This window comes from Papilio machaon, chromosome 6 (assembly GCF_912999745.1).
Source record: "Papilio machaon chromosome 6, ilPapMach1.1, whole genome shotgun sequence".
NCBI classification, from domain to species: domain Eukaryota; kingdom Metazoa; phylum Arthropoda; class Insecta; order Lepidoptera; family Papilionidae; genus Papilio; species Papilio machaon.
The window spans coordinates 7,088,005-7,115,960 of record NC_059991.1 but is presented as its reverse complement, the minus strand read 5'-3'; the positions used below and the strand labels follow the sequence as shown (position 1 = coordinate 7,115,960).

The 27,956-nt window shown below is 35.2% G+C and overlaps 1 protein-coding gene across 7 annotated transcripts; it reads right to left on the bottom strand.

Annotated features, from left to right (window-relative positions):
• Positions 1 to 28: 28 nt before the first annotated feature.
• Positions 29 to 27,849, bottom strand: LOC106714955 (putative protein kinase C delta type homolog). Of its 7 annotated transcripts, XM_014508093.2 has the most exons (13): positions 27,605 to 27,849; positions 24,728 to 24,843; positions 23,209 to 23,410; positions 22,554 to 22,683; positions 16,709 to 16,819; positions 15,206 to 15,277; positions 10,731 to 10,867; positions 2,869 to 3,042; positions 2,394 to 2,548; positions 2,179 to 2,317; positions 1,854 to 2,042; positions 1,578 to 1,718; positions 29 to 508 (listed from the first exon to the last, which is right to left on the bottom strand). In XM_014508093.2, the coding sequence occupies exons 1-13, from the start codon at positions 27,692 to 27,694 to the stop codon at positions 359 to 361; spliced, it is 1,806 nt and encodes a 601-aa protein (XP_014363579.2). In that variant the 5' UTR covers positions 27,695 to 27,849; the 3' UTR covers positions 29 to 358. The 7 variants fall into 7 exon arrangements, with proteins under 7 accessions (XP_014363579.2, XP_014363580.2, XP_014363581.2 ...); XM_014508094.2 differs by lacking the exon at positions 15,206 to 15,277; XM_014508095.2 differs by lacking the exons at positions 15,206 to 15,277; positions 16,709 to 16,819 and having other exon boundaries at positions 27,605 to 27,848.
• Positions 27,850 to 27,956: the final 107 nt, after the last annotated feature.

Genomic DNA, 27,956 nt, shown 5'->3' with positions numbered 1-27,956 from the left:
TATAAAAACTATTATTATACAATATACATATTTAAAATACATAAACTCGTTTGTGTGCCAGACACAATAATAAATTCATTAAAAAACCGGTCAACTGTTTCGAAGATCGACCGTACTGACAAAGTTCCGTCGCTCATCTTTAAAAGATAGGGGACTCCCTTGTTATAAAGTCACAATTATTTAACAAGATCGCATGTTACTAAAACAGCAATTTCCCCAAAAGCCTACCAAAACGGGCCCTTTTCTACACTGTTAAACAACGATTCTTTGGGATTTTTAAATCCTCATTGTTCGTAACAGTACAGATTTTCATAAATGTTCACAATATAATCGTAGCCTTAAATTTTACCTTTTATTTTTATCGATCTGTGGCATTCGGATTCGTATAGGAGAATCCCCTGAACGGTTCCTGGTCCATGGAGCGTAGCACATGAGGTTCCACCGCGGTCAGTCGCGGTCGCTCCCCTGTGAATGTTTTGTCGAAGTATTGGGTGTCCAGTGGATGTCTCTGAAACATTTTGACGTTTGAACAATCAAATTCATGAGAAACTATTGGCAAAACCTGTGGCATTACCTGTAATGAAACTCGTAGAAATCAATTTAAACAAAACAAGAAACAAAAGAGCAGGCGGTTTTCATCCGTTACTTGAGACAAGTTCCTGATGGATGATGGATGGATGGCAGATTTTAGCTCCAGCTAAGATGCGTTAAGAGTAGTGATGCAACGGAAGTGTCTTACCGGAACCAGAAACGGAAACAGATGTCAAAAATACATTTTAGCAGAAACGGAAACGGAAACGGATGCGGAAACAGAAGTGTAAATAATAATAAAAAACATATTTACAAAAATATTTTTTTCGGTAAAAACAGTTTGTATTCGTTTTTAATTTATTAAGGCATTGGATATCGGTGTCCTTTATCCTTCAATGTGTGTATTTTTACTGCGCTGCAATAAGTTAAAATACGCGTTTTTTTTTAATTTATTTTCAGGAAACAAAATTACACTATTTACAAATTAAAGTTCGCCAAACCACTCGTGTTGACAAACGACAAATATATTTCTAACTATATAATGATGATGATATATTACATGGTTATCAGTTATTCAAAAGTACATTTAATAACTCGTAAGTATAAAATAGTCACATTTTGCCAGTTGTCAAATTTTATATGGACAACAACTAGACAGTTTACTCTAGCAAGAGAAACTGATTGTTTCTAACAGCAGCAGAAAATATTACGCGCTTAAATTCACAAAATAGTACGTAAACAAACAAATGCGACAAGTGCCGAAAGGCCGCGCACGGACTGCGCGTCTCTCGCCGCGCATTTGGATCTCTCAGCCGTCGTAAAGTTCCGTTTTATCTCCGTTATAAAAGTTGCGGAAACAGAAGCAGAAACGGATGTTGAAAAGCACGCGGAACTTCCGCACTTGCGGAAACGGAAACAGACATCCGTTGCATCACTAGTTAAGAGTACCAGGAGATTGACAGGAATGGCGATTCATAAATAGGAAGAAAATGGACGGGGACGAGGATGTCCATAACCCTTGATTACGACTTGAAAAGGAGACATACCACTCGTGGTTTGAACGGTGCATCGAGCTCCCGGCGCTCTAGGCGGTCCCAGGCGAGGCCGTGGAAGAAGTCCTGGTCACGCACGTCGCCGTGCATGCACTCCGCGCCGCCCAGCCGAGTCCGCGCGTCCTTGTCCAGCAACTGATCATAACAAACAGTTGATAATTTCAACGACATTTTTAATTGTTGTTATCTTTAAAGTTGTTGGATAGAGTTTTATATTCAGGTATACGCGTTCTTTTCAATATAAATATTCCTTTTAAATTGTCTCCTCACCCTGGTGAGTATGCTAAGTGCTTCTTGGGAGAGGAAGCGCGGGTAGGAGGGCATTTCGTTGCAGATCGACCAGAAGAGCTCATCCTCGTCGCAGCCGCTGAAGGGGCTCTGGCCGATCAACATCTCGTACAGCAGCACGCCGAACGACCACCAATCCACCGTCTGGTTATACTTCAAACCTTTTATTATCTGCAAACAAATATCGCATCGTCAATTTAGTTTGCTTTCAGTAATATCTGTATAATCAGTTCAGTATAATCTGGGTAAGAGACTTAAAAGTTTACAGAAAGAAGAAAGTTTACCTTAGTTTATAGGGCAAATTTACCTCAGGGGCCATATAATCTGGGGTGCCGCAGAATGTGTCTGCGGTCTTGTCAAGGTAGATCTGCAGCTTGCACATGCCGAAGTCCGCGATGCGCACGTGCCCTTCATAGTCCAGCAAAATGTTGTCTAGTTTCAAATCTCTACATAAAACAAATATAAAATTTTACTATGTTTTCGTTATATATGTTTTTCATTTATATAAAACTTTTGAATTACCTGTATATAATACCGCGTTTATGCAAAAACTTGAGCCCGGAGACGATTTCTGCGGCGTAGAACCTGGCGCGAGGCTCCGGGAATCGGCCGCTTTGCTGAATGTGGAACATCAGGTCACCGCCGTTCAGGTACTCCATCACGAAGAACAAATGAGACTGCAATATTCGGATTTGGATTACATTAGACGAATGGTGTAAAATCACTTAGTGCTTTAGTATTGTTTCCGTTATCAAACTACCTATATATGTATAAAAACGTATTATCATCCTTCTCATTTTTTATGAAAAAACAGAGACAAAAATATGTCTTTATAAAGTGTATCAGCAACAGCATTTTACAGCAAGAATACTGGGGCATTTTAAACAACACGTGTAGATTAATACAACGATTCAGACGCGAAATGTGCGGTACAATTAAGATTCATTCGATCACCGCTTTTTCATCTTCGATCTTTACCTATATTACGTATACTTACATCGGTTTGAAAAGTGGCAAAGAGATGACAGAGGTAAGGATGGTTAGTTCCCAGCGCGAGGACTTTCCGCTCTATCAGCGTGCACTCCACATCATCGTCCTCTAGAACTACGTCTTTCTTCAAACATTTTACAGCATAGTAATACTCTGTGTCTCTTAACTCTGCAAGCAACACCTGTAAATAAGAAATATCTTGTTCATATTTTCTCGTCTTCTCTCAAAGGTCAATAAAACTGCAGCTTGCAAATCAGATTCGGATAGGCGAAATAATTTTCGATTTCGTATAGTTTAATAGTATATATTGAGAAATAACAGTGTAGTCATAAATGAGAAAAATTGAGAATAATAGAGATAGAAAAAGAAAGAAATAGAAGAAAATGCAAAGAGATAAGTTAAACGTTTATACTGAAATAAAACATCAGAAGAAAATCAAATAGTAGGGACAATTCAGGAGAACGACAAGATCAAAAAATATATAAGTTGGTGATGAAATACTGAATAACAACATGCTATTAACAATATTCAATACTTTCGTACATGTTCTACTCTTGGACTAAAATCAAGCAATGAACAAATAAGACGGTGTAAACAATTTATATTATTAATGATATATAATGACTTAAAACGCATGTTACATGATGTACTATTCGATTATAATAAATAATATAAATCTATTTATGTTCCAGCACTGGGAGTTAGCCAGATTCTGGATAGAATTGACTAACTGACTTGTTCATGGAATATTGTGTAATGTGTTGTCCTGATGAAATATTAAATATTATATTCAACTAAAAAGGTAATACGGCAAAATAAGAATTGTCCTTTGACCAAATAACGCAATAGAAATGTTTGTAATCGGTAAATTCTGATATTTTTTTAAATATTTCAAGACTACAGTGTCCCTATTCACAATTATGTGTTAACAGACTTATATGTTTATCAAAAGGTAGCATTCTTGCATTATTCTTGGCCCGGCGTCAACGTTAAGTGGGCCGGCGAAACCAGGAAGATCATCTCCGGCTTTTATTCCTGTCTTGTAACACTTACGTATTCAAATGAGATTGTACAAATCAAACAACATGGCCATTATGAATCGGGAGTGAAATGACGTATTTCTGGAACGGTAAAAATTGACCTGATTGATTTGAAACGTCTTACTGGTTTAATCGGTGCTCTCCGAATAAAATTATTAAAATTTTAGCACACAGTCACATGTGTCTCCACAGTGGAAAGTGCACATCTAATTGTGTGCCTCTTGAGCAGGTCCATGAGCATAAATATCTTGGCCTGGTTATAGATGATAGGTTTAGTTGGTCGCTACATATAAATAAGACATGTGATAAGCTAAGGGCAATCATGGCTAAATTTTATATAATAAAAGATAGAATACCTTACAATGTTCTAATAACTATGTATATGGCGTTTGTAGAAAGTATAATATCATACGGATTAAGTAGCTACGGACGAACTTATAAAACATACCTAAATCAAATATATAATATACAATATAAAATTTTAAAACTAATAACACCAGCGAAAATAAAACAGAATTATTCTAAAGACCCTATAAAACTATTTAAACATTGTAAAGTAATTCCAGTACATAAAAAGTAGAATATAACTTGTTAGTAGAACAATATTTTCGGACTGAAATTCAGCTTCCAATTAATCATAAACTTACAACTAGGAGTATAACAAATAAAAAATTGTCAATTCCAGAACATGTCAATATCTATGGTATGCGTACATCAGAATATATAATTCCAACATTAATAAATAATTTACCTTCTGAAATTAAAAATAACATAAACTACAAAAATTTAAAAAACATACTTAAAGACCACTATCTTAAATCCTGAGCGTTATATAATTATTACCCGTTGTGCACCCTGTATATGACGGTATGAGCGATCTCACTTAGTTGCTGTTTAAAAAAATTAATCTAAACTTACCTTCAGTTGTATTTCATAGCGTAGTACCAAAGTGTCTGGACAAACCCACGATGGGTTTATAGACACTTTTAATATAACTTTGTATTTTGTACCCTGTTTAATATTAAAAAAAAAAAAAAAAAATAACAAAGAACTAATTTTATTTATAAACACATTTATGTAAGTACTTATATTTTAGTATGCTTTTACATAAATATCAATGGCCAAATTATATTCTTAGTATCTCTACTCGTTGTTCTATCAAATGTAAGAGATACTTTTGTGAAATACAGGAATAATGTTGTAAATATCATGTCTTATTTGAGCGCGAATTCTTGCCCTAATTCTTTCTGTTTTGTTCGTCTTTAAACGCGGAACTCAAGTCGTTATTACATAATTAGCATCGTAATACCATATTATACAGCCAGTAAATGTTAACCTTATTTCAAAAGTTTCAGGAATACATTGCTTTTTAAAACGTAATTTAAAAACAAAGGTTCTGGTACTTATATTCCAAATATGTTTCCTTGACGAGTAACATACGAGATATCTGAATTGTGTTATTTTGAAACCCGAATAATGAAGGGCGATGTATTTTACTACATACGTTACGTTTTTACAGGACTACAGTATGTGCTTGTAAGAAGGACAGAGGTTATCTCAATAAATTAAAGTATACATATTTCTGAAATTTACTATTAACATTTAGACCGCCGTGCTACTTTTAAAATCGATAAATTTGGTGGCAGATGGAGCTATGCTATGGACGATGCAGCAAAAATTAGGAAAGGCCGCAGGAATGCATCAGACACATGTTTATAGGAAAGCTTCCCTGCATCAGAATTTTTGTCTGGTAAACCACAATGTAAATAGTTTGTAAGTTTATTATTAAAGATAAATATTGCAACATATTTATAATTGTAATTAGTGACGGGTTTGAGGACACGTGTTTTGTATCGGAGTATAGTGATGTGAGAGTCGGGAATAGAATGTAAGATGCAATGGCCGGGAGCGAGACGGGCGCAGGTGACCCGCGCCGGGCAACCTGCCATCGCCTAATGCCATCATCTACAACACGCATCACCTCACTTCGTCTGCCAACAGACAACACTTGAACAGAATTGCAAAGGAATTGCCAAACACACGTCTTGTAATGCTTTCTACATGGAATAATGTGATACGATTTTTTAACAGTGCAACGTTTTTTGATCAAATGCGATAATTTTCTAGTACGATTTTTAAAGTTCTTTGTGATAGAAAGGTTCTAACATTATCCTGTACCGGTGGAAGGGAGGTTAAAAGACAACTTATGCCTAGTTCAGATAACTAAACAGAGCCCAATAAGTTCACTTTCGAAACAGCAGCACAAAACACTGAAATATAGGTAATTTGTAAGAACATGATTTTGCAGAATTTAAACAGTTAAAATGTAAGGTTTCGGTTTTGTTGTTTCTGTACCTTAGATTTTTCTCAGATGACATTCTGAAGCATTGTAAACTACAATTTGATAATTTATATCAACAACTGCGTCTATCAAACACTAAATACCGGTATTATAAATCTAGCGGGCAGCGGGCAAACTACATAAGCTCTGAAGTCATGTGATTCGCTTCGGGGCCGATTACAAATAAATCAGATGAAAAAATAAGTCTGCATGAAAATACGCAAAGATATTTTCGTATTCCATTTTAAAAATATAAACATTATGGAGTCCATAAATATATACTCATCAAAAAAGTCTAAGCAACACATATAAATTTCAATTTTACAATGTGTTTTCGGATTAAATCCTTAGTATTTTCGTACTTTTATTATTTATTAATGCTTTTTTAATATTAAACAACAATTATTTTTTTTATTTACTTTTTAATAATCTTAATAACCAATAATTACGAGTAAGGAATGTTTGTACGTAGTACAAAGTAAGGTGCCTAATCAACTAAACTTAAAGTAAAATTAAATGGTTGTACAAAAATTGCATAAATTAATACAAAGTGTGGTCTCCTCTGTTATGGAGAACTTGCTGGCACTGATTATTCATAGAATCGATGAGACTGTTAATGTGATCCTACGGTAATTGCTCCCAATGAAATTTTAGTAAGTCCATCAGTTGTTGGGTTGTTGTCACTCCATCCAAGTCATTTAAAACACGTCTCTGGAGCATGTCCCGTGCATGCTCGATTGGGTTGAGGTCTGGCGATTGTGCAGGCCAAGGCAATACCAGGAAGTTTTCCCTTGCCAAGTACTCCCGTGCGTGCAAAGCTGTATGCGAACGCGCATTGTCATGCATCAAGGTGAAATCGAAGCCAAGCGCTTGTGCGAATGGACGGACATAAGGTCTTAGAACATCCTCAACGTAATTTACAGCGTTCATGTTACCATTTACAAAAACGAGCTCTGTTCTTCGTTTCTTCATAATACCCGCCCATACCATAACTGTTAAGTCGTTGTGTGGATCCACTTCCTGAAGCCACCTCAGTCTTTCAGTATTTCCAGGACAACGGTACACTCTTACCCTTCTAGTATCAAACTAGAACCCAAATCGAGACTCATCGCAAAATAAAATTTTATACCATTGTTTCCGGGTCCATATAATGTGTTCCCTAAACCATTCATTTCGACGAGCGCGATTCCCGTGACGTATCGGTAGGCACCTAATTGGCCGTCGTGCTCGTAGGCCATACTCATGCAATCGATTTCACACAGTTTGGCAGCTAACAACAACACTACTTGAATTTTGTAGCCTCAAACCTATCTTTCGGGCGGTTAACATCGGCTGGCGTCTTTCAGTCAGTTGTATGTATCGATCTTGCCGTGTTGTTGTACACCTTCCTCGACCTGGGTGCTGCTCAGCAGGATCTCCCGTGTTAGTTTAACGCTGATGAACACGGCAAATAACGCTTCTGTTGATACCAAAATACCGAGATACCTGAGATTGAGTTCTTCCTGCTTGCAACATCCCTACAGCTCTCTGCATTTCATCTGCGTTCAAATGACGTCGCTCCATAACGTAAAAAATGTCTCAAAATTCAAATTTGTTCAAAACTTTTTAAATTATTGTTTGAATCTTAAAATTGATACCGAATACTAAATTTTAACAAGCAAAGAAAACGCTGTAAAATTCGAACAAATGCATTCGCTTTTGAATTTGTGAAAAAAAAAACAAATGATACTCGATTTTTTTTTTCACAACCAGCCAGTATGTCCTATAGATCAAAAAAGTTTACATAAGTATTACCTACTTAGTAAAAAATGATAAAATAATTGATTAATAACTTGAAATAGTATGTGTTGCTTAGACTTTTTTGATGTGTGTATTTCTTATCAATCGTTTTAAAATTTTGTATTGTAACATTTTTGTAATTCTATTCTTTTATTTAATATCCAAATATTACTATTCACTAGGTAAATATACGATGAAGAAAATCATCGTGATATACCCAGCATATCTACTAAGAAAAAAGACATGTGTTTAGTCAATATGCCTCCAACGTGATTGACTAAGTCCTAGTCCCCCTAACTTGTAAATTCGAGCCTCTCTTGGGATGTTTATGAGCTGACGACTAGTGATTTCTAATTCACATTGCTAAACCGTAAGGTTAAAATATAAACTGCGTGCATTGGAAGTTCAACGTACTCTGGACGCGGTATAAATAGACTATTTGACATTTCTCTCGAGTCTCGGAAGCGAATACGCCAGCTATAATGATATATCATTCGTTACGAGGCATTAGCGGGCATCGTAAATTTACTAATTTATTTAATTTCCTCTTCAATGCTTTAAATGAGTTGTGTACATTTTATTACATTTTCAAAGAAAAGCTTTAGTTGCTCAATTAATTTGGGTTAGTACTGCAATTTGTGTGTGTTTTATAGAGTAGCGGCGTATCATACTAACAATATACAAGAGAAATCAGCACTTCAACTTATTGTAAATGAATACCCAATTATGTGACGAAAATGAGACCAGGTCAGTGCATATTTTCTCCAAGCCAATGAACCAATCATATAAATAACAAAAGACGTAGTGGGTGCTCCGATTTCTAGAGAATTAATAAGTACAATGTTAACAAGGTTGTGAGACTGTGAAATTTGCAGACCTGTGGAGCTTCGATCTCCCAACCGCGCCTTCGGTGGTCGCCTAAACTTGCCCTAGACTAACAGAGGCCCTGACTAGAATTAGTTATACTTTCAAACTATTTTCAATAAGTTTTAATTTTAAAGCACCGATGAATCTCTTTCTAACATGTCAACAAAACTAACACTGTAACAAGTTTTTACAGTTTTAAGTAGGCTACAAAAACATATTACGAAAAGTGATAATTTGTAGTCCAGTGACCTACTTTGTGTCTATTCTCTATGGGCTACAGGTATTATTTCTATTTTAAAATTTGACACAGATTTAGATGATGTTGTATGATGTTTCTATGAAGTGTTACTTGCATTCTTTCAAAATAACAGAAACACGTAACTAATTTTATATTGGACCCATCAAAAAAATAGTAACAAGATTTGCATAAAATGCATTAGTTCTCTATTTTTTTCTTCTTCGTATATACGAAATTTTCCACTTTATTCGGCGTATATTTTCAATGTTGCTTTATTTAAAATTTATAAAAAAAACAAGAACTTTCACGATGTTTATAGCGTCTAACGTTTGGATGAGCCCACATAGTTTTTTTACACGGTGGAAATTTCCACAGATAATATTTATGTTATTTTGATGGATACAATGCTTTCACTGACCGTGTATTGCAGCTTTTTTGGTTCTAAAGCGCAAGAAATATATCTTAAGATATATATAAAGATCCGTGGTTACAATTTTGTCGACTAAATATTTGTTGTTCTTTATCTGTTTATGTGTATAAATATAAATATAATATGTTGGCTCGACATGTGTTGTTTTTAAATCATCGTGTTTGTCGCGACTGAATAGACGCTTCTCTCAGCGGATCACCTCTCATCTCCTCACAATTCCGAGCACCGTCTTCAACGTATAGTCTCTTCGAATGTCGAAGGCCAGTTTTTTCTTGGCAAATTCCCTTGTTTCATTTTTTGCGTATTTATTTTTAGGAAGACGTGTTCACATAAATTTTTAGAATTTAATTGTCGAGGGAGTTGAAAGCATCGATTACAAACATATGACGTTAGAGGAACTAGAAACATCCACAAGATAAATGCAATCTTATTTTACAGTCTTGTTACGTCATATCTTTGATTGGTTATATAAAAGCGGATTTTACGAACGGATGCTTTTTATCGGGAACGATTCAGTCTTCAAATAAAATATAAAGAATTGTCCATATTGTTCTATAACACACTCACAACTCATTAAAACAAATGAGTTTATAATTGTAGAGACCAAAATTGAATGCTTATTTAGCACGATATAAAATAAAATACAGAGAACTGAAAAAATAGTCTCTTGAGACATTTTTACGCGATATTATTAGGTCATTGCAGTTTCTTCCGACAGCATCGGCTGTAGTTCCCAGTTCCCAGTGACCCAGTTTGTTATAGGAGTTGATGCCAACCGGAGTGGGGTCTATAGCTGGCACCACTTATCGGCATTTACCGAACCGACTATTTATATGTGCATTTAAAAATAAAAGTGAAAGTAGCACTCTAAAATATCGCACAAGTGAAAAATTTTAATACTTAATTAAATTTATACACAGTTAAAATATATCGAAGTGCTTGTATGTGATGTCACATAAATCATAATGATGTTGATCGTCAAACGTAAGCTCTGTAAAATTAAATTAAAATCATTTAGGCTTTGACTTTTGTTATGGGGCTGTTCGCGTCCAATATTGCCAAAGATTACTTGCTGGTATTGAAGCATTAGTTAAAATTGACTTGTTACAAATAAACAAATCTGCACTCGTTATAGTATCATATAGTTACAAAATGGAGGTTTAAAAATTCTTACCTTGCCAAAGCTGCCTTTTCCTAGCACCTTGATAAACTGGAAGTCTTCAATAGTGTACTTCCTGAAGCGAGGTATAGACCGCGCGGGCGGCGTGAACCGGCCAGTCTTTCTGAACAGCCCATACGCCGTTGATTGTTCTGAAATATTAAAACAATATCACATTGATTTAATGCTATTTTATTTAATCTTGTGTGGAATATAAATTTTCGGTTAAACGTGACGATAAAATTAGAAAAAGTTGTGTAAATATTTCTTTCGTCTGGTTATATGAAATTATTCAGTCATTGGCTCTATACAGAGAAAAATATAAGGTACAGCTATTTGTTCTAACAGTTTTAAATTCTGATAATAAGTAGGTACAAAGTATTGTGTAATTATTGAAGCAATGCTTACTACAGAGACGAGGTGTTTATTGTATAATGTAGTGTAATGTGACATTAAATAAACATAATCAAAATTGAATATTAATTTATACGGTACATTCATGTCACATAAAAGATGATGATACAATCTTGATATTTATAAGGTGCACGGATTCAATGTTCATAGAACATAGCAATTATATTTATTCAATACTAGCGGACGCCAGCGAATACGTCTGCGCAGTAAAAATTAGACTAAAATATGCCCGCGTGCATCAGCGTCCTTCCCGTCAAAATCGGTCTATCCGTTCCGGAGATTACCTGGAACATACGCGGTCTTGCATTGCTCTTGACATACAGGCAATAATTTGAAAAAAAAAGTTTTTTCGTTATCAGCTATGCAAATACATAATTTGTATGATTTTTTTTCGATATTACATTTAGACACTCCAATTTATTAACGTATATAGATTAACAATTGATGATGTTAGGTTTGAAACATCCTCCAAGAAATGTCATAAAGATAACAATCATACTAATATTATAAATGTAAATGTTTAGATGAATGGATAGATGGTGTTTGTTATAAGGTATTTCCGAAACGGCTGAACACATCTTGATTAAATTTGGCATAGATGTAGAACGTAGTCTGGAAGAACACATAGGCGTTTTTTTTTTTAATTCCGCGCGGACGGAGATGCGGGCGATAGTTAGTGATGAATAATAAAGTTTTTAGATGTATCATAGCTATGTTGCGTCAAAACAGGTCCATATTTTGTAGTCTTAACTTGAATTATATCTTCAGTTACGTTTTTTAACGCTGACTTTTCGTTAGTACGAATCGCCTATCGCGTATACTTCAAGGAGATAAAACATTGCCAACATCCATTATACTGGCCATTGATTGCACGAGAGCGGGGTACATAGAGTTTTTTTTTTAGATCGTAAAAGTTTCATTTCGTTGCGGTGTATTTAATTTTATGTTTCTGAAAAAGTAACACTCCGTCTGCAGAACGCATTTCAATATTACAAAAATAATGTAGTATGAAAGTGAGGTTAACTTTGGTTAGTTTAAGTTGAGAGCATATTTTTCTTTACCAGTTTGACCTATAGAGCTCGTATGATACAGACATATCTTATTTATAGTAATCAAAATAAAGGTGTAAAAAGGCGGGAATATTTCCATATGAGGTGTAAATGTCTTACTTTTGTTTACATTAATTTAAAAGTCGTAATACATTAAACGATACATTGCTTCTTTCATGTCGAGCATATTCAAGGAGTGTGTCTAAAAATATTTCAGCTCAGACAGACCAATATCAAGGTCGCCGCGGATAAATTTGAACCTTGACAAGTGACAATTTATGCAATTTATTAACTAAAAAAATAAAACACGACTGTTCACAAATTCTTATGTAAAATTTTTATGAAAAATTATAAATTTCTGGTACAGATTCACTAAAATTTATATTACTCGATGTATAGTTATTTTTTTTTTTTCATAATTAGAAGTTTTTTTTACATCATCATCATCATCAGTCCTCTATAGGTCTCCACTGAATTGTTCGGAGCCTACCCTAAGTCAGGAGTGACTAGGCTATAGTCAATCATGCTGGCCCAGTGCAGGTTGTTTAATTATTTTTGAATTTCAGATATGTGCAAGCTACATCATGATGCTTTGCTTTACCGTAAGAACGTCGGATAAATATACATATGTAAGTCGAGAATCGAAAAACACATTGATACATGGCAGGATTCGAACCCAGGACCTGCATATTGAATGTCAAGTGCTTAACCACTGGGCCACCGACACTCTTCTACTTGTTTCCACGAAGTTGTTTCTTTTGATTACTCTATACTAGCATTGACTTAGTGGATTTGTTGGTCTGGGGTAAGTTTAATTAACAAAAGCAAATAAAATAAAAATGATAGCAATATTAATTTATATAATATAAATTTGTTAGTTAATATTGCATTTACCCAAGCATTTTTATCAGTACATTTAAGTGCGCTATAATAAAATGTGCTATAAAATCTTTTTACGACAAAATAATTATTCGCACATTCACCATTTCTGCTTTTGTTTTATATAACTATCAATTAAAAACTTTATTATTCTCTGTGACCGTGAGTGAACAGATGATATAAAACTATAAAGTATACACCTGTACCAAAAGAAAAAAAAAATGTAATCAAGAAATATAAAGTTGATTCGTACACTAGTACGTATGAATTTTATACGCTTTAAGCATTTAAATTCCTGTAAAATATCCAATCTAATTCTCATAAATGCTAAGATATCTATAATACAACAATTACTAATGATTTTACAGTTCTAGATAAACACGTAAAACAAATCTAGTTCTCTTAGAACTGTAAGCTATAAACAGTTGTTCCAGTTCGATTAATTTATTCACACGTCTGTCTTACATCTGCACTCGGAATGACCTCACAAAACCTCATGAAACCTCACTTTGGTAGTCAAATGAATTAGACGTGAGGTGCGTGGGATCTCATACATTTATGGAGTAATGTCTGTTTCCATTTTTATATTTAGTTGAAATTGCATTACACTTTTAAATGCATTCATGTTTACAAACACGTTAAAGACATTTCAATTTTCAAAAACGTTATTTTCCTTCGATATAATTTTTTTAACTAAAAATAAAGGCTATCAAAGATAAATTCTTTAAAAATTCGTGACTTATTTAGCTTACTGAGAAATTATAAAAAAATATTTTAGAATTACCATTCAGTGTAATTTTTTTTTAATAGTAAACACTTAGATAAAAGTTTTTCTTGTTCAAATCGATGTCTACTTTTCATTCGTTCACAATAGGAAAGTGCGTCATTTTTTTGGCGCTGTTCCCAAAATTACGTTTCCACGTATCAAAACACCTTCAATTGTCTTCTTTTTGATACAAATGGACTTCTCAGAAAGACTATAGATATATTGAGTAGTGATTATAGTTTTAAAACTAAACTAATACAGGTTTACATTTCCTTAAACATTACACGAAAAACTCAACGGGTTTGTTGCAATGTATACGTTTAGATATTTATAATACTTGTTAGATCGCAAGTTATACTAAAATACATGTTGAATGTCAAAATATTTAGTAGGTAGTGAAATAATAACCGCCTGCAGTCTGTGCAACAATAACTATCTTATGTTACTACTTACTATTATTATAAATGAGAAAGTTTGGATGTTTGTTAGAAGGTATCTGTAGAATGGCTTCAAGGAACTGCATGAAAGTTGGCATAGATGTCTGGAAGAACCCATAAGCTGCTAATTAAGGTTTTTATTTTATTTTGCGCGCACGGTGTCGTAGACAAAAGCTAGTATCGTATAACAATCACTCCTTTATAAGTTACAGATTAAATCAAGTTTAATAAAGAAAATATCAGTGTCCCTTTCAGCTAATCGTAAGGCACAGAAGCGTAAGCTATTCACGGATTACATAAAGTTTCTGTTAGGACAGATGCTTCTACGTAATAATAAACGCAAATCTCTACTTTAAGTTGTTCAGGAATCAATTCAATAATTATGAGATCGTAAATCGGCCCCAAACTATATATAAATAATATTAAAAATAAAACCAACCAACCAATAAAACCAACTTTGATAAAACTGCTATAGCGGCTGTTGCAAAAATATTTATTTAAAGGATGATAACAAGTGACAAGGAATGCGGAATTCATAATAGAAGGTCAGTAGAGTTAGAAAAAGTTATAAAGAGCTTTCAACATCGTTATTATTAGGCATATTCTGGATATAATTCGAATTTACCGTATTGTATCGATACAAAAATATCGTAAACTACCAGTGTTCTTCTAGGTATAGAATTTATTGGGCAGTTTGTAACAAAAATATATTTGCACCTTATAAATATCTCGATCATTCTTTGTTTTGTATTATTCAAATGAAACGACAAGTAAAGCTTTTAGTACAAACAAATGAAACATTAAATTAGTACGACTGTGCTTTTTTATCTGTGGTTGTTAATGAATGTAACAAAGAACAAACGGCAAATGTCACACGGATATGTAAAATAATAACATCAAACAATACAAAGGCAGGTACTAAGGGATACGTTTTGTACATCTCACCAAGCTCTCGTTCTAAGATATCAGAGCCTAGGGGCTGCGTCGCATTGCCTGACGTGCTGGGGCACTCTCCACCTGTACATATGTCTAATGAAGCATGCGTAACACTTAAAAACCACAATTTACAGTTGAGGACGTTTAATTCGTTGAATGTCATTTCACGCTCACAATTTAATTAGGTTGAAAAATTGTGATAATCTTAGCAACATACATTATGTGTTAAATTATAGCTCTTACGCTGAGTTTGCTGGACAATTATCAATCCTATGTGGGTAGCGAATTAATATCTTTGACTACGTATCTCTTACTATAAGTCAATTAAATCCACAAATATTTTTATATAGCGATGCGACAAACAGGAAGTTGATTTGATGCTAAATCACTACGTTGTATTAAATTCTAAGAAATAGAACATCTTAATACCTTTGTGGTCATGTAATTAAAGAAAATTCAACCAACGTTAGTGACTATATTAACAATCTTGTAGTCGAGATAAACTTATTAAGAAATAGTTTGTTAACAAATAGTTTGTTAATATCTGTACATTTTAGTTATACGAAATATAAATTCATCGATATAAATTAATTTTTGAAGACAAATCCAACGATAAACGATATCTGCAAAATGGCCGTTAAGAAAATACCCAATGGTCTGTAATGGTTTCTGGACGATAAAAATAGGTAACATTTGATGTGCAGCCAAATCAATCGCTGTTCATAGTTTTGCTATCAATCGGTTAGTCACTCGAAGGGTCGGACTGGCAAGTTAATCGGCCAAATGCTCTACGAAAAAATTATGACCGGTAATATCAATAATTTTGAACTATGAGCACAATACTCAGATATTGTAATTGAAATTATGAAGTCAAAAATTGTAGATAATTAAAAAAAATATTTGTGGTGTGAACTTGATGCCTTTGTAGAATAATAAAATGTTACTTTATTGCCATTTCAAATAACTTTATCAATACCGTCGCATTATTAATTACAGGTAAGCGAGTGACTGGCTTACATCCAGTTGCAGATATTGCGATCTCGTGTCACGCCCACCGAAACATATAGTCGTCATAAAAACAAATACGAAAAACAAAACGATTGCAATCTATGTATATCACTGTTCTTTCGAAACTTTTACTTGATAATATTATACCACGTTCTTAAGCTATATAAAATCCAAAAATATACATAACTAACTACATAAAATCAAGTCACTAGTCAGCTTCCCTAAAACATATATCGAGATTTTAAAAAAATGGAGAAAGTTTTTAAACAATTTTATTGACAGATGCATGACATTATTACAATTTTAACTGGCCAAAATACAGGACTTAGAAGGTATTTAGCGTGCTATTAGAGGTTTCCCTAGTCTTATTTGATGCGATGACTATAATTATTATATCAAAACATAGATCTATCTGAGACACGTAATACCTCAAATCAGGTCATGGACTATGTTCGTAATTTACTCCTATATATGTAAGTAGATATTTGACTGTGACGTACGCACCTTTTCTGGACGCAGTTCGAGTCGCAAGAGCTTCGACCAAAAGCCTCTGGTTCACTCCGCACAAGTTCGCTGTCAACTTTTCACACTTTCTATGGCAGTTAACATCGCAGTCTATAACAAATAAATTTAATTTCTCTGCCAATGAGGTTTAATGAATATTTACCACGTTTATTGAAAGCCATGCAGACTCGAACATGCTTTTAATGTCGCATTTCTATTTACATGTCAGAACAGAAACGTGTTAGTAGATGGTTATTTTGCATGTTACGCTGTACCTTTTCTAACCCAGTTGAATCCCGCCGGCGAAGTAGACGCGGAAGAATCAAAACCAGAATCATTGGATCCAGTAGAGGTTCTGCCGTCGACATTATCACATTCGTAGAATTCTCCAGAGCCTTCACTAGAACTTGTCTCGTCTTCCTCGTCATCATCCGATGTTTCTTCATCAGACGAAGATTCTGAACTCGTTGATCGAATTTGTAGTGGAACTTTCTTTTGAAGAGGTCTTGGTGTAGCAATTAAAGGTTTAAGTGCTTTTTCTTCCTTCACAGGCTTAATCGGTTTTGAAATTATATTTTGTTTAATCGACTTTTGTCTTGTATTTTCATTTTGTTTTTTTGAACTTTCAGTAATGTCTTTTGTTTCTACTATTATGACTTTTGCTTTTTCTTTATCTTCGCGTGGAATGTTTGGAATTTCTAATGGCTTGGTATCACTTTTTTCGTGATTTATTGTATTTATATCAACAAATGAATTTTCTTCTACTTTTTCTAAAAGATTTTCATTAGCGCATGAATTGGAATTAGACGTAGTCATATTATTCATATCATCGATACTATTTATTTCCGTATCGGGTAACTTTTTGAGATCATCGTCACTTGGCATTTTTTTTTCTTTCGATGCTCTTGTATTTGATTTTACTTGCTCTATAATGTTTTTATCAATTGATTCAGTATCGTTTACATTTTCTTTTAGTTGGGTTTCTAACAACCGTTTCGTAGAAATATTAATCATATTTGTCTCTGCTTCCTTCTCCATTATTTCTTTTTGTATTTTCCCTGATCCCTCTGATTTTTCATTTTTCTTTGGAGTTCCAAGTTTCAGTATTTTTCGTTTGCCACTATTTGTAACCTGATCATTTTGCTCTTTTCCTTCTAACTTATCTTTATTAGAAGAATTTTTCTTCGTCTCTGAAACTTTTCCCTTTTCTTTTTTAGAACTTTCCTTTCCTTTAATTTTTTCTGCGTCTACCGCAACTTTGTCTGAAATCTGCTGGGTTTTTTCATTTGGAATAGATTTATTTTCTATTAAAAATAGAGGCTCATTTTGTATTTTATCATTTCTCACAGGAACTTCCTCGGGTAATTTTATTTTATTATGCTCTAATGGGATATTTGTTGACAATGCTATTGTATCCGATCCGGGTTTAGAACTTTCAATTAATTTAGCGACATTATTGACACTATCCCACTTCGAAATTTGGTTCTTGGTACTCATTTCAGGTACACTAACTTTTTCATCTATCTGTTTTGCTTCTTCCGTTTTATTAATCTCATTAACGTTACTTGCCTTTATTGTAGTTTTATCTTTTTCATTTTCGCTATTGTTGAATATTGAATTGTCTTTACTTTTCCCATTATTTTCAGTTATTTCAAATTCATTTTCAGGGTACCAAAACACAGCACGTTGGAGATTTTCTTTATCTTTTGCTATTTGATGTTTCCTTTTTGCTAAATATACTGTCTCTCGTTTGCCAATTTTATTCCAAAAATTGCCATCTTCTGGCTCAGGAGATACAGGATCGTTGCTTTGCTGCTGAATTTTTCTTTTACTAGTGGGAACCACATTTTCAATAGAATTATCTACCAATAATTCATTTTCAACTTCACTACTGAACATGATTCCTTTCCTGGGTGGACGAGGCCTTTCTTCGACTGTCACATTTTCTACCTTAAATCTCAACGGACTAGAAGGTGGCGTAACCTCAATGGTTGATGTGATTTTCGCTTTAAGCTTAGGCTTGATTTTTGGCTTATCTTCGACACTTTTTTCACCAACTGATGACCTGCTTTCCTCAATAGGTGGAAGATTTTTTTGACTCAGTTCTTTAGGTAATTCCTCTATTAAATTTAGTTTTGAAATGTTACTTCCCGATGAAGATTTTTTAATACTATGTCTTTTTGCGGTGGGTGGCTTTTGATCTTTTAAATTATTTAACCGTATGTTCAATGAATGGTCTGATTTTGTTGTTGTTAAGGGAGAATTTTTTGTTTGAGATGCTGTTGAGCTGTTGAACGTTTCAGTGCGTAAATTTTCATTGCTGCCTACTTTGTCTTCATCGGTACCAATTTTACTTAAATCTAACGTAGCTGTGCTAAGATTTTCTCTTCTGATAAGGGAATCTAATAAACATGCCTGTTCTGCTAACATTTCCATCGAACATCTTCTGTCTGGGGATTTGCTATTTACTTTGGTGTGCGGTGTTTCGAGAGGTAAAATTGCTGCTTTTTGTTGATTGTTTAAAGTTTCTTTAATAATATCCGTATCCTTAGTTTTCACTTGAAATTTTTCAACGAGTTTTTCTCCTAATGATCTCTTCTCTTTAGTATCTTTATAAATCAAATCCTCAGACAGTTTCTCCCTCCATCTCTTCGATTCTCCTGCATTTTCGGTAGTTTTTATGTTGTTGGACTCTTTTTCCTTGGTTAGTTCTTCTTTTCGTTTCTCTTCTACCGGTTTACGAGGGGAATCTCTTTCCTTTCTTTTTAGCGTATGAAGACGTACTACGGTACGTTCACGTTTTATAGGACCACGCTGTGTTCCTGGCGAAGTATCTATTCCAGTGTCAGGTTTATCTTCTACCCTAGGCATAAACGGACTTACATCTTCTTTTGTTTTAGAGTTCTCTTCTATCTTTGTACAATCACTTTTAGTATTTGATGTTTTGTTGCGATATTTATCACGGGATACATCAATGTCAGCCGTATTAATATTGACCGGTCGGGGAGTATAAGATGATGCAGATATATATGTTCTGTTAGATCTACTTTGTATTGGGGCCCTTCTAGGACTATTTATTCTAACCGGACTGGATGTCCCACGCTCTGATATTGTGCTGAGCATGGGCGAATATGATCTTCCGCTCGGTATCCATCTTGAAGTCACAGGAGTTCTAGAGTATCCAATTAACGATGAGTGGTTGCTGTAACTGGCACCAGGGTTAAGATATGAAGCACTGTACGATGTCCCCAATGGTAGCAACGAACTGCTATAACTATACGGTGAGCTGGTGTACGATGGAGTTCCACTGTAATACATATTTGTAATGTGTTCGGAAAATAGAGGCATTTTATCGCGTAGCGTAATAGCACGGTGCGTTCGACGCCGACGCTCGGGGGCGGCGGACTCGCGGCGCGGACTGACGCCGGCGGAGGACGCAGCGCTTGGGCATCGGTCAGGTGAGCGCCCCGTCCCGCCACCCCGTACACTACGCAGGTGATTGATTGACGAGCTTCTGTGACAATTATAGCTGCCCTGTGACTAAACAATTTCGGAAAAAACTTTTTCATTTCAAACATTTACTCATCTCTTTGTTATATTGTAAATATGTAACTGTTTTAAAATGTGAAACATAAATGTTCAAAATGTGCACTGTTCAACAAATGCATTAACAATTTAATAAATAATATTATGCTGTCGCTGAAATTGACTGAAGACTTGCTTAGATGACAAAAATAAATTGCTACTCTACTTCTATTCTTAGTAGACGTTCCCGACTACGTAGTTCGACGTCGTATTTATCTTTGTACCTGAGTAATTACACAATAACTATTATTACAGCGAATGTAGATTTATTATGCACTTAAAGTCAGTAAAGATATTTTTAGATTTATGATTTAGAATATGTGGAAGAAGCCATTAAAGTCTAACAAAAAGAATAAAATGTATACAAGGCAGTCTTGGGTTGAAACTAATCCTATCCTAAGATGTAGGACTATGGAAGAGGATGAATAAGTCAAACTGTATCCAAATAACCAATTTTGTATGGTTTTAGTTCAGGACAATTTACTCGTATAAGACAACTCACGCCATCTATTTTACAAAAGTAAAAACATACCTTGACCGATAAATCGCACCCTTATAATTATAGGGACCTAATTAACTACTATTTCAAAACGAAATTATTATTATTATATATACATTAATGTGTAAATAAATATCAGGAGAATAACATGAGAGTATTTTTCATTTTGTTTATATGTACAGTCGACTAATCTCCCTTACCTACTAAAATTATACTCTTTTGAAACATTATGAGAAGTTTTCCGAAAAGAATGTATTTTGTAGTTATATCTGTATAATGCTATCGCTGACCTTCGAAAGAAGATGGCACTATAAGAAGAAGAAATATAATGCAAAGGGTGCGAAATGTTAGAGACTACTTTATAGGAGATTTAAGCAAAATTTTAGAACAAGATTTTTTTCATTTAATACAATGCTAAAAAGTAGTAGTGATTACTATATTAAAATGATATTTTCTCCTTAAGTAGCAAAAGATTTACTGAATAAAATATTAGTATACCAAAATTCATTAGCTTTCCGTGTCTATTAAGCCAGCAAAATCTGAGTTAGTCTGCCATATGCTACCAAGATGTTTTTGCAAATAAGCATTTCTTGAAACGATTTACCTGGAAGGTCAGTTGTGCAATTCTGCTATCACATGTAAATAGTGCGTTGATAACGTTAAATAGAGTATAAGCTGGAATCGCGATTTTAAAAATAATAAACTAAAAAATTTTTAAACATTACGCGAAGACGTTTTATTTTTTACAACTTCCATTGGTCTGTAGTACGCCATTTATAATATTTCGTATCTACTGCCCGCAAACAAAAGATCCTCAATTATTCAGACGATGAGTAAAATGTAGTTATGCTGCGAAAAACTTGAAACACAACTGTATTATATCATTACATCTACCTAAGTAATTATTTGGGATGTTTCATTATTGGCAGTCTTCACTGAACTATACATCCTCCATACTTCCTCTGCATCTCCATGTTTTAACACAATTTTTTAATAAAAATCAGCAAGCAACAGATTTTGTAAATTATGAGAAGAACTTCATGAATTAATACTTATAATAAGTGAATAGTTTTAATGTTGTTAAAAACACGTAAAAATTATTTGCAACACAACACGTAGTTACACAGTACAATCACAAGCACAATTTTTATACGTATACAATTATCATTTACATGAAGAAGTATACACGTCTGAAGAACAAGAATATTACTTAGTTCTTAAGAAACGAGGTAATTTACCTCAATGACTTCTAGTTTTTTCACTAGTTTTTTTTTTATATCAACATGTGGCAAACGAGCAAACGGCCACTTGGTTTCGCCGAAATAGCGAGGCGACCGTTGCCCATAGATATCCGTAAATGCAGATGTGTTGCCTACCTTTAATCAACGGAGAAGGGGACGCACAGAAAGAAGTCATTTCTCCTTCCTATGCGTCCCCTCTTCTGCCAAATCCACTACCCTTCCCATCCTTTCGTTATAACAAAAGGGTGGGAAGGGAAAGAGGACTATACCTAAGCCTCCGGCATCACACTCATCAGACGAAACGCGGAATTGCTTCCACTTCACGTCTGTCTTCTGTGTGGTCGTGGTATTTCACCGGTCGACCCGACCCATTCCTGCAACCAACAAATATTGTTGTCGCGAGATCTACCACTGTTAAATCTCAATGACATGAGATATTGATATAGAACACCTTTGTTCGGTTATATTGTCAGTGGAAACTCGTTAGCATTAAGTTGTAAGAAAATTATAACTTCTCTACCTTCACATTTGAGTCCTTGTTTAAAGAAACCGTAGAGGAGCGCTCCACAATGGTCACAGAATGTCGGGGACATGAACTGGTGCGGGCGGAATCGGTGTGGAACGTCCACTTTGAATCGTTCCCTTAGGTACTGTAACAAAATCTTTCTTTTGATTTTTGTTTTGCATAAAGTTCTTAAAAAAATATGTTGTTTAGAAAATTATATCCAGAATATCATGTGGACCTTCGAGTTTCATGTACTATCTCTATGTTGTACTAAGAAAAAGGAATCTCTTAGTGCATATCTACTGTTCAATATTTGTAGTAAGGTTATCCTAAAACTGTAAGAGAACGCATTCTTGCTTCTTCGACCAACAATGAGGTTGTTCTAAGGACACTTACTTTTTGAACACCAATAGAGTATCTTTTCTTATGACTATATAATTCTTCTTTTCTATCCTCTCAGGAACTTCTTGACTTATCCAAGGTGTGAAAATCAGTTAGGCGTTCCAAAAATTAGTATTTCCTTTAGCTGGCGTTCCCCAGGGCCCGGATCTCTGGCGCCCCTAAGACCCGACTTGCACCCCCGGATTCAGACACCCTATGTGTTTATCTTTTAAAGAATGCGGCAAACTTTAGACTTTAGTTAAGTCATAATTATTAAATTGATACTAACAACGGTAGACTCGGAGTAGGCACTGGAGCCGGGGCACTTCCCGAGCAGTTTGTTGTGACATCGCTTGTGCACGGCGGTCTGACAGACGACGCAGCGATAGCCCTGCTTGCCGAAGCCCCACAAGAACTCCTTGCAGAACGCGCAGAACGTCGGCTGGCGGAAGAACTTCGCGACGAACCGGTGACCGTTCACTTCGTGCTCCCTGAAATGTCCAAATTCAATTTTAGTATATTTCGTCTATGATATCAGTACTTAGGCAACTATGGAGGGACGGATGAAGGCGGTGGATCGTATATCTCAAAAAACCAAGCTTAACTACCTGACTTTTAATTCAATCGAAAACAATACTATTTTTATAATGTAGGTAGTTCAATAAATTCAGTAATGCCATAATTCCTAACTTTTATTAATAAATTCATTATTTAAGAGAAATTACTACATATATTCATCATCAGCTCACTATACGTCCCCACTGAGGGGCTCGGAGCCTACCCCAAGTTAGTTAGGCCTATATTATTACAAGTAATTCCTCTAAAAGTAAAATTCTTTTTCTTCTTTGTTATTATATGTAATTATTTCAAAATATATTATTTTCGAAACCATTTGGGAGTTTCAATGGTTACTTTGAAGTTTTCAATAAGGCTATGTTCAAATAAGTATTTGAAGTACTATAATACTTCAGTGCGTAAATGATTTACAGATTTAATATCAGAATTAGTCAAATGGAAATGTAAATTCTTACGACTAGTAAATAGTCGTAAAAATTTCGATTGCAGAAATCCAAAGACATGTAAGAAATATAATAATCTCTTAGCAAAAATCCATTAGATGTCCCAAATAGTTATTATAAATATAATTTAAATCTATAAGTTTCGCGGTAGAATTTAAATTACGTAATAGCTGACATAATTATGAAACTACTTCGCTTTCCTATGCCCGCGTTGCAACATGTGTGTCCACAGGTGATAGATGGGTCTTAACTTTACTATGAGCAATGTGCGGCATGTGACACGTTCGATAATGAATTAGTTCTATCTCTCACGGCTAATTCAGTTCAGAAACTGCTAACATTGAACAGGTTTATTGTTCTAATTAGGTTGAAGTGATTGATTTCATTTCGATTTTAAGACAAACATAATTTGTGACATTGATTTCTATATTAATAAAGAAAATCTCAAGGAGATCGCCATAATGTTGGATTCGTAGTATATTTAAACTGCAACGTGTGAAGCTGACATAAACAAGAGAAAGTTAACAAGCTTAAAGCTCACACAATCGTTCTTAAGTAAAACCCTACTAGATATGGTCCAGTTCCAGATTTAGTCGTTTAATGCCTTATTTACCTTGTACCACTGCATCGATCGAAAGTCTAGACTGTAATAAGGCTAATTCCTAAGGCTAATTTTTTTATTGTTTTGGTTAAACACCAGGGATCTCATAACTTCAGAAGTTCTACTTATTCCTTTCCTACACTAATAACTTTATAAGTCCTTATGTGTGGTGAAAAAGTTTTACTCACTTGTGGTGTTTGATGGCGCCGCGCCTCTGCGTGATGCGCTTGCCGCGTGAGCGCCGGACTTCGCCAATCCCACAAGTCCCGCCCGCCCCGTAAGCCCCGCGCGCCTCTGGGAACCACTGAAACATGAAAGAACACTCTGATACTGATGGAATTAATATGTATCCCTTTTTGTTACTTAAAAATAAGAATAAAATCAGGCGTTTCATATTATATTAAATAAGAGTCACCAGTGGGGCCAAAATCTGAATCATTCCGCGAGTTCTTGCTAATTTGTTTATGTATGTATATGGGGATGTTTAAATATATAGGTATATTATTTTTATTAAATTCTCTATTTCTAAATTTGTAAAGGTCGGTTCAGATTCATCTCTAAATTAAATTGCACCCAGAATCGGATAATAATACAAATACGAGAGGACTATTTCCATGGAATATAATAATTCTTTTCATGTTTTGTTTATGGAATTTTAATCAATACTCAAGAAATTATCGTTTTATTTCTCCAAGTATGTCGTGTAATAAAACTCTCAAACGAGTTATTATAATATATTGTATCTTTTAAAAACAGTCTGGTATGTTTCTTTATTTATCAACAACATTTCGACATTGCCGCGAAAACTTGGCACGAGCTTTATCATTGAGGTGATTCATGCATTTATTTTTTTAAGTCAACATAACGAGCAAACCGTTGACAACAATCGAAGCCGTTTCGTGCTGGCGGTTCGCCGCCGACTTCACTGGGTTCGCTTTACGATTGTTTTGAGTTTATTGTAGTGCTTTCATAATCCGATTTGAGGCGCGTCGTAAAATGATACGTGGCCAAGAATATTCGCAATTGAGCGTGGAATCACGTATTCGTATGCGGTAGCAACTCCGACGAACGAATGCAGTGGAATTTGATTTTCATCCAACCATTATGCATGGTAAAACTTTTATCGATCAATAAGTAAGTTAGTGAAATTAAACAATGGTAGACGCCATCACAATATCTGTTGCACAAATTGGTCGGCTTGCCCGTTGCAATACCAGGATCACACAGAAGACAGGAATAAAATGGAAGCAATTCGTCTGATGAGTGTGATGCCGGAAGTCTAATTTTAGTTTTCTTTTCCTTCCCACCCTTTTCTCATAAGATGGATTTAACGGAGGAGGGGACGCATAGGAAGGGGAAATATTTTCTTTCTGAGCATTCCCTCCTCCATTTATTCTATGAGCAGCCCTCGCTTCGCTAAAAATTCGAATCCGGGTGGCCACTTGCTCGTTTTCCACCTAATAATATTAAAGAAAATTCTAAAGGACACAGAAAGAAATGAAATATATGGGGATCGGGCTAAATCGAAATCTGCACATCTTCATGGGTTATGAATGAGAGATGAGTTTGAAGAGTTATGGAGGGATGTGATACGCGAATATTATTTTACTCTATTAGTAAAGAACGCTGCATCAACAATTGTCTCAAACTCAAGGTATTTTTTTGTACATTCCCTGGCAAGACAGTATAAAATGTCCGTTGTAAATTGCGCATCGAATAGCCAAAACTCTTTGTACTTGAAAACGTAATTGCGACTCATTGTTTCTGTGTCCATCGCCTAAGAGCATTGTCGGGGTATCATCATCAGCCTTTGTTTGCCCACTGCTGGACATATTCCTTCGCCAATGCCTTCCATATTATGCGGTCCTCCACCTTCCAGAGTGTAATTATTATGTAAATGCAACTTAAATAGTAAAAAACATAGAATATATTCTGAATTTGTGGAAAAACCAAAAGAACAGTGTCATTACAAAATATAGGATTGTAACGCAACGAGACAATTTGGCTCGTGATGAACAGAAATCGATAAAGGGTACCGAGGTTGCTCGGTTAACCCATCGGCCGGTAAATGCACGTCTATAAATAGAAGGAACCAACCGCAAAACGTTTGATAGGATTGCTACGTTGGACGTCACGCATCGCCGATAATCATATCAATCGAACACGCACGTGGAAATGGAATCATAATATTTATATTCAATTAAAGTTTATTAAACGGTTAAGAATATTTTCTGTAAATGTGACTAAAATGTCCTTAGTGACTGAGGGGTTGTCCTTTGTTATACTTTTACGCTTGGTGTAAAAGATCCGATGGAACTCATCCAATCTTACCCCACGTTTTCTTTCCCTTTTTTAATTACTTTTGGAACTTGTTTGAATATGTGAGTTCATATTTAAACATTATACCAGTAGAAAGCGACTCTCGTGGATCTAATGAGATCTTTACTCTGTTCTAGCATAAAGAAGAGACGCTAAGTAAACCTATATAAATTCATTATTGAACAAACAAAAAGGCATCGACATTTTAGGTTTTCATATGCTTTGGTGATTCATAAAAAGTTCAGATAAAAATGTATTCAAAATAATTGCAGTTATTTGTAAAAATTGTGAACATTGTTTTAATGAATCAATTAATAGCAAACCGATGGTACGTGTTAATCATTCTGTTTGTTACGTAAATAAAGCATGGCCGCTACAGCATGAATGAAGCTAAGACAATGTAAATAAACAGTGATACCGTGGTCGGCTGGTCGGTCGCTGTATGACACACACATAGCCGGTATATAGCACATAGTCGTAGGCGAAGGAGGTAGCAGTGCTACCTAATTTATAATATTCGAAACAATTAAACTACAGTGAGGTTACCTAATTATTTGCTTTTATCGTAACAAAAATAAAACCATTGCAAACACATCCCCATATACATAAAAAATAACGTCAATCTTGATTCCACCCAGGAAGCATTTAAAGCCTTTCAACACTTATTAAACCTGAAAAACAATACAATATTGACGTGAAGAAAATTTAAGATGAAGGGTAACAACCCTAGTAGCAGTAAGACTCACGTTGTCGGCGTGAAGGCGTTGGACGGGGGCGCGCGCGCGCGGCGGCGCGGGCGTCGTGCGCCTGCGCGCCCCCCCGCCCATGAACATCATCGCGACGCGCCGAACATCACCGCTCGCCGCGCACGCTCGCTCGCTCGCTACTCCCGCACAGCCGTGTATTTATAAACGGAATTCCACGCGCGCTATTCGCGGCCGGATACTACTTTTTACACGACTTTCAGCACTTACGACGTACCGAGCACTGAGAGGCGGGCTCCTGAATTGTCTGACTGCGCGCGCGCCAGTCGACCGCACGCCTCGTCGCAACGAAAGCTTCCATGGTATTTCGTAGACGATTATATCGCGCAAGAAT